This window comes from Myotis brandtii, unplaced genomic scaffold, assembly GCF_000412655.1.
Source record: "Myotis brandtii unplaced genomic scaffold, ASM41265v1 scaffold152, whole genome shotgun sequence".
Classification (NCBI taxonomy): domain Eukaryota; kingdom Metazoa; phylum Chordata; class Mammalia; order Chiroptera; family Vespertilionidae; genus Myotis; species Myotis brandtii.
Window position 1 is genome coordinate 1496597 of NW_005355502.1, and position 6743 is coordinate 1503339.

General features: G+C 41.7%; 1 protein-coding gene across 1 annotated transcript in view; it reads left to right on the forward strand.

The window, feature by feature from the left end:
- Window positions 1-3731: 3731 nt before the first annotated feature.
- ANKS4B (ankyrin repeat and sterile alpha motif domain containing 4B) overlaps window positions 3732-6743 on the forward strand; it is a 14674-nt gene continuing 11662 nt past the window's right edge. The window contains exon 1 of the mRNA XM_005861497.2: window positions 3732-3962. Coding sequence (XP_005861559.1) covers window positions 3799-3962 — 164 coding nt within the window. The 5' untranslated portion in view covers window positions 3732-3798. The remainder of the gene's footprint in view (window positions 3963-6743) is intronic.

Genomic DNA, 6743 nt, shown 5'->3' on the forward strand with positions numbered 1-6743 from the left:
AGAATCAGGGGCATAGAAAGGGAGTGGACTGACTATTCTAGCAGGGGAAAAGGGTGTGGGGGATGCGGGAAGAGACTGGACAAAAATTATGCACCTATGGATGAGGACAGTGGGGGTGGTGAGGGCGGAGGGTGGGGTGGGAACTGGGTGGAAGGGAGCTATGGGGGGAAAAAAGAGGAACAACTGTAATAATCTGAACAATAAAGATTTAATTTTAAAAAAAGATATCTGAATAGACCAATTACAACTAATAAAATCAAAGCAGTATTCAAAACACTCCCAGCAAACAAAAGTCCTGGACTAGGTGGCTTCACAGATTAATTTTGCCAAATATTCAAAGAAGACCTAAAACAGATCCTTCTCATACTATTCCAAAAAATTCAAGTTTAGGGAGGACTCCCAACCTCATTCCAAAAAAAGGTAAAGACACTACAAAGAAAGAAATATATATAGGCCAATATCCCTGATAAATGTAGATGCAAAAATACTCAACAAAGTATTAGCAAACTGAATCCAGCAATACATTAAAAAGATCATATACCATGATCAAGTGGGATTTATTCCTGGGATGCAAAGTTGATACAATATCTGAAAATCAATTAATGTGACATGCTACATAAACAAAATGAAGGATAAAAATCACATGATCATATTAAGAGATGAAAAAAAGCATTTGACAAAATCCAGCACCCATTTATGATAAAAATTCTCATCATAACTGAACATTTTAAAGGTCATATATGAAAAACCCACAGCTAACCTCATACTCAATGGGGTAAAACTAAAAATGTTTCCCTTAAGATCAGATATAAGACAGGGATGTCCGCTTTCATCATTCTTATTCAACATGGCACTGGAAGTCCTAGCTACAGCAATCAGACAAGAAGAAAAAATAAAAGGCATTCAAATTGGAAAGGAAGAAATAAACTCTCATTATCTGCAGATGACATTATACTATATAGAGAGAATCCTAAAGACTCCACCAAAAAAAACCCTACTAGAATGGATAAATGAATTCAGTAAAGTAGCAGGATAGAAAATTAACATTCAAAAATTGGTTGCATTTTTATATAACAATAATGAACTATCAGAAAGGGAAACTAAGAAAACAACCCCATTTACAATTCCATAAAAAAATACCTGGGAATAAATTTCATCAAGGATGTAAAAGACATGAACTCAGAAAATTATATGGCACTGAAGAAAGCAATAGAAGAAGATACAAATATACCATGTCCCTGGATAGAAAAAAATAATATCATTAATATATTCATACTACCCAAGGCAATCTATAGAGTCAATGCAATTCCTGTCAAAATACCAATGGTGTATTTCACAGAACTAGAAACAGTCCAAAAATGTATATGAAACCATAAGAAAACCCTGAATAGCTCAGCAGTATTGAGAAAGAACAACAAAGTTGGAGGTTTCCTGCTACCTGTTATCAAACTATACTATAGGGACATAGTAATCAAAACATCATGGTACTGGCATAAAAACAGACATATAGATCAATGGAACAGACTAGAGAGCCCAGAAATAAATCCATACCTATGTGGTCAATTAATATTTGACAACGGAGGCAAGAACATAGAATGGGGTAAAGATGATCTATTCAATAAATGGTGTTGTAAATACTGGACAGATACCTGCAAAAAAAAAAATAAAACTAGATCACCTCTTCACACCATATTTAAGAATAAACTAAAAATGAATTAAAAACCTAAATGTAAGACTCAAAACCATAAAAATCCTAAAAGAAAACATAGGCAGTATCTCGGACATTTCTATAGCAATATTTTTTCTGATATATCTCCTTGGGCAAGGGAAACAAATGATAAAATAAATGAATGGGACTACAGCAAACTAAAATATTTTTGCACAGCAAAGAAAACCAACAAAGGGAAGAGATAGCCTTATGGGAGAGCATGTTCACCAATGATACATCTGATAAATGGTTAATATGCAAAATTTATAAAGAACGCTTACAACTCAACACCAAAAACAAACAAAAAAATAAACAAACAAACAATACAATTAAGAAATGGGCGAGGAACCTGAGCAAATATTTCTCCAAAGAGAACATACAGATGGCCACTAGACATATGAAAAGATGCTCGATGTCAGAGACATGCAAATTAAAACCACAATGAGATTAAAACCATAATGCAAATTAAAATCACCTCACACCTGTCAGAATAGCTATCATGAATAAATCCACAAATGATAAGTGTTGGTGAGGATGTGGAGAAAAGGGAACCCTCATGCACTGTTGGTGAGAATGCAGACTGGTGCAGCCACTATGGAAAACGGTATGGAGTTTCCTAAAAAAATTAAAAATGGAACTGTCTTATGATCCAGCGATTCCACTTCTGGAGATTTGTCCAAAGAAACTTAAAACACTTATTTTATTGGAAAGAATATATCACCTTTATGTTCATTGCAGTATTTTTTATAATAGCCAAAACATGGAAGCAGCAACCTAAACCATCAATAGATGAGTGGGCCATAAAAAAGAATGAAATCTTACCATTTACGACAGTATGGATGGACCTCCTAGAGGGTATTATGCTCAGTAAAACAAGTTAGTAAGAGGAAAACAAATACCATGTGGTTTCAATTATGTGTGGAATCTAAAGAACAAAATAAATGAATAAAATTGCAACAGATTCATGGACACAGAGAGTGAACTGGTTGTTGCCAGAAGGGAGGGACACTGGGGGACTGGGTGAAAGAGGTGAAGGGATTAAGAAGTTCAAATTGGTAGTGACAACATAGTCATGGAGATGTAAGTAAAACATACTGGTAGGGAATATAATCAATAATATTGTGATAACTATGGCACCAATTGATGGGAATACTATGTAAAGTATATGATTGTCTAAACACTAAGGTGTACAACTGACACTGATACAAAATAAAGTTGGAAGAAAAAAAGGAATGTATTTTTAAAAATCTAAAAATGTAGTTCAATACATGTTTAAAAAAACACTGTATATTTTATGATTCCATTTATAGGGAATTTCCATGAAAAGCAAGATTATAGAGACACAAAGAGATCGGTGGTTTCCCGAGCTGGGAGTGGGAACGAGGATTGACTATAAGTGAGCATAAGGGAGATTTTGGGGTGATGGACATGTCCTAAAATTGGATTATGGTGTTTATAGGGAATTCCCATGAAAAGCAAGATTATAGAGACACAAAGAGATCAGTGGTTTCCTGAGCTGGGAGTGGGAATGAGGATTGACTATAAGTGAGCATAAGGGAGATTTGGGGTGATGGACATGTCCTAAAATTGGATTATGGTGATAATTACACAACTCTGTAAATTTACTAACGATCATTGAATTGTCTACTTAAAATGGATGAGTTTCACAGTATGTAAATTGAACCTCAATGAAACAGCTCTAAAAATAGGCCTCCCCAGGGAAACTAGTTTAGTTCCCTAAACTAGTTCTGAATTTTTTGGCAATTATTTTCAACATTCTAAGCCTAGATAACCAATATTATATTCAAGACTTGTTCATGGAAATTCAAAAATTAAATGTGTCCCCCAAACACTCAAGATGAACACAGCAGTCTTCAATATTTAACGTCATGGCCATTCTGGAAAGAAAGAGTCCAAGTTCAGTGCCATCAGTGTTTCTGGCTGCCTTCCAGGAGGGAGGCTGGAGTGAGCTTTGCCCTGGGTGACACTCTTCCTTGTCACTGATTAACCAGCTTTGTAGGAAGGCTGCTCCACCAACATCCTGCTCTGCCTGGAGTTGATACCTGGCCAAGCGTCGGTGAGCAGGAAACATGTCCTCTCGCTACCACCAAGCTGCCAGTGACAGCTACCTGGAACTTCTGAAAGAGGCGACCAGGAGGGATCTGAACCTCTCTGATGAGGATGGCATGACGCCCACACTCCTGGCCGCCTACCACGGGAACCTGGAAGCCCTGGAGATCATCTGCAGCCGAGGGTGAGTGCAGCCTGGGGTTTCCCCGGGAAACTGTTTCCGTAGGATTTGGCAGACCAGCAGCAAGAGCAGGGAATTCAGTGAAAATACTTTACCTCCTTCTAGACTAAACAATTGTCTTTCTGGGGAAAGGGGGAACATTGCCTGGAGATGCTCTCTTTACTCGCTGAGAACTGGCAATGTGGGGCAGGCTCGTCCTCTGTGAGCCGCATACAGGGGAGAAACCCTGAACTCTAAGGCATGTTTTCACTGTCATGGGGAGGATATTTTAATTCTGTGCCTTAAAAAAATGTTGTCCATAATATAAATGGTTGCCCCTTTGACAAAGAGATCACTGTTTTACTTGGTTTTAAGATGTCAACCCTGACTGGAACCAATGATGTCATTTTATTTTTTTATCTCTGCCATTAAAATCCCATAGCCTTCTGTTAACTCTTAATCCTAGGGCGGGTCCATGATTCTTAGATGAAGTTGCTGACTTTACAAGCTGTAAAAGAGACCTTAAGTCTGTCTCACCTTCATCACCTCTCTGGCAGTCAGACACATCCAGGCCACCCCCTCCCGCCTCCCTACAGATTCTAGCTCAGAGCCAGCTAGCTCTTTTCTTCTGCATGTTAACAGAGGGGCCAGGCTGTGCTGGCAACCATAACCCAAGAGGGGTAAAGAAAGAAAAAAGTGTGAACAAAGGAGCCCAGTGAGTTTATTTCAATTCAACGCTTGTTTATTTATACATGTCAGCTATGTGTCAGCCATTCTGCTAGCTGCTGGGGATGCTGCAGTCAACAAGAGACACATATTGTCCTCATGGTGATCGGATTTGAGAGAGGAAGACAGAAATTAAGTCATGTATGGTATGTGCTACAAAGGGGGTGAGCAAAGGCTTTTCTGGAGCATTTCCGTTGGGATTTGAAGGAAGAGAAGGAGCTGGCCAAATGAAGGTGGGAGGAGGAGTGTTCCACCTGAGAGCACTGTGCATTCTCAGAGCTGAAGAAGTTGAGTATGGCTGGTCATGGCTTGAGTGAGAGAGGCCAAGTGGTAAGAGACAAGAGCAGATCACAAGAGCCTTGTAAACTCTGTGTGGGGCACGGGCAGCGTTGCCATGGGCCTGCACAGGGCCGCGCCGGGTAGATTTGTGTTTGCCAGATTTGCTCAGGCAGCTGTGCAGCCATGAGAGAGAAAGCCTGGACTCTCTTAATGGTCTAGATGAGAGATGAGCAAGGGTAGAGCAGTGCTAAGGGAGATATGGATGGATTTGATGGCAGTTTAAATGTACAACTCATTATGATTGACTGGATGTTGGGCAGGTGGATAAAGGAGCAGGAGGATCAAGGCCCCAGGTTCTGGCTTCAACATCTTGGGAGTGTTGGAACCCTTTATTGAAATAGGGCACTTTAGGAAAAGTTAGAAGAACCAAAGGCAGTGGGCAGAGTTTCTGAGTTGAGAACTGAATGAGGAAGTCAGTGGAATGGCGCTTTCCCATCCCTTCTGCTGATGACACCCTGCCCCACCCCCATCAATCAGTGTTCTCCGGATCATAACACCCTGCCAGCTCTCCTCTCTCCCAAACTTTCTCCTCTACTCAGAGTGTTCCACCTCTGCTCCAAACGCACGATGGCAGCTCCTTCACAACTGTGGAAGCCCTTGCTCCCTTTGAGGTCCAATTTAAATGGCAACAGCAATGCCTAGGTTCTCTCTCTCCCTCTTTCTCTCTCTCTTTCTCTCTTTCTCCCTTCCTCCCTCCCATGCCTAAAACATTATCTTATGTTTATTATTCTGCTGGTCTTTATTTATGACAAATGTAACTTAAGCTGAACCCAGAAAATAAACCATATATATGCACACAAATTATAAAAGAAAAATGTTGTATAATGTCATGCTATTAACAGTTGTATGTTGTATATCCTATATAATAAAGAGGTAATATGCAAATTAACCATCACGCCCTTGCACAAGATGGCCGCCCCCATGTAGTCACAAGATGGCTGGCAGGGGAGGGCAGTTAGGGGTGATCGGGCCGGCAGGTGAGCAGTTAGGCATCGATCAGGCTGGCAGGGGAGTGGTTAGGGGGTGATCAGGCTGGCAGGCAGAAGTGTTTAGGGGCAATCAGGCAGGCAGGCCAGCAGTTGGGAGCCAGCAGTCCTGGATTGTGAGAGGGATCCCAAATTGAAGAGGATGCAGGGTGGGCTGAGGGACACACCCCGCACCCTCCCCAGTGCACAAATTTCATGCACTAGGCCTCTAGTATAATATATATCTACACTAATAAAAGACAAAGATGCTAATTGACTGTACCTTCGCTATGCCTTAAGCCACGCCCACCAGCCAATCAGAACAACTATATGCAAATTAACCCAACCAAGATGGCGGCCAGCAGCCATGGAGCTGGAGCAAGCAGGAGGCTTGGTTGCCCAGGTGATGGAGGAAGCCAAGCTTCCCACCTGCCCTGAGCCGGCTGTGGCCTCCTCTCATGGCAACAAAGTTTCAATTATAGAAGACAAATAAATCCCAGATACATGCTTCCAGTCAGCTTCCACTGGGAGCTTGGGTGGCTGGGGGTTGTGGCCAGCCTGCAAACAGCCATCAGCCCCTCACTCAGGCTGGCCACACCCTCATGGGGTGAGGGTCCTCACTGGGGGGCTTAGACAGCCTGAAAATGGCCCTCAGCCCCTCACCCAGACTGGCCAGGCACCGCAGCAGGACCCCTGACCCTGAAGGGGCTGTGGCCAGCCTGAAACAGCCATCAGCCCCTCACCCAGGCTGGCCAGGCACTCCTATATAATAAAA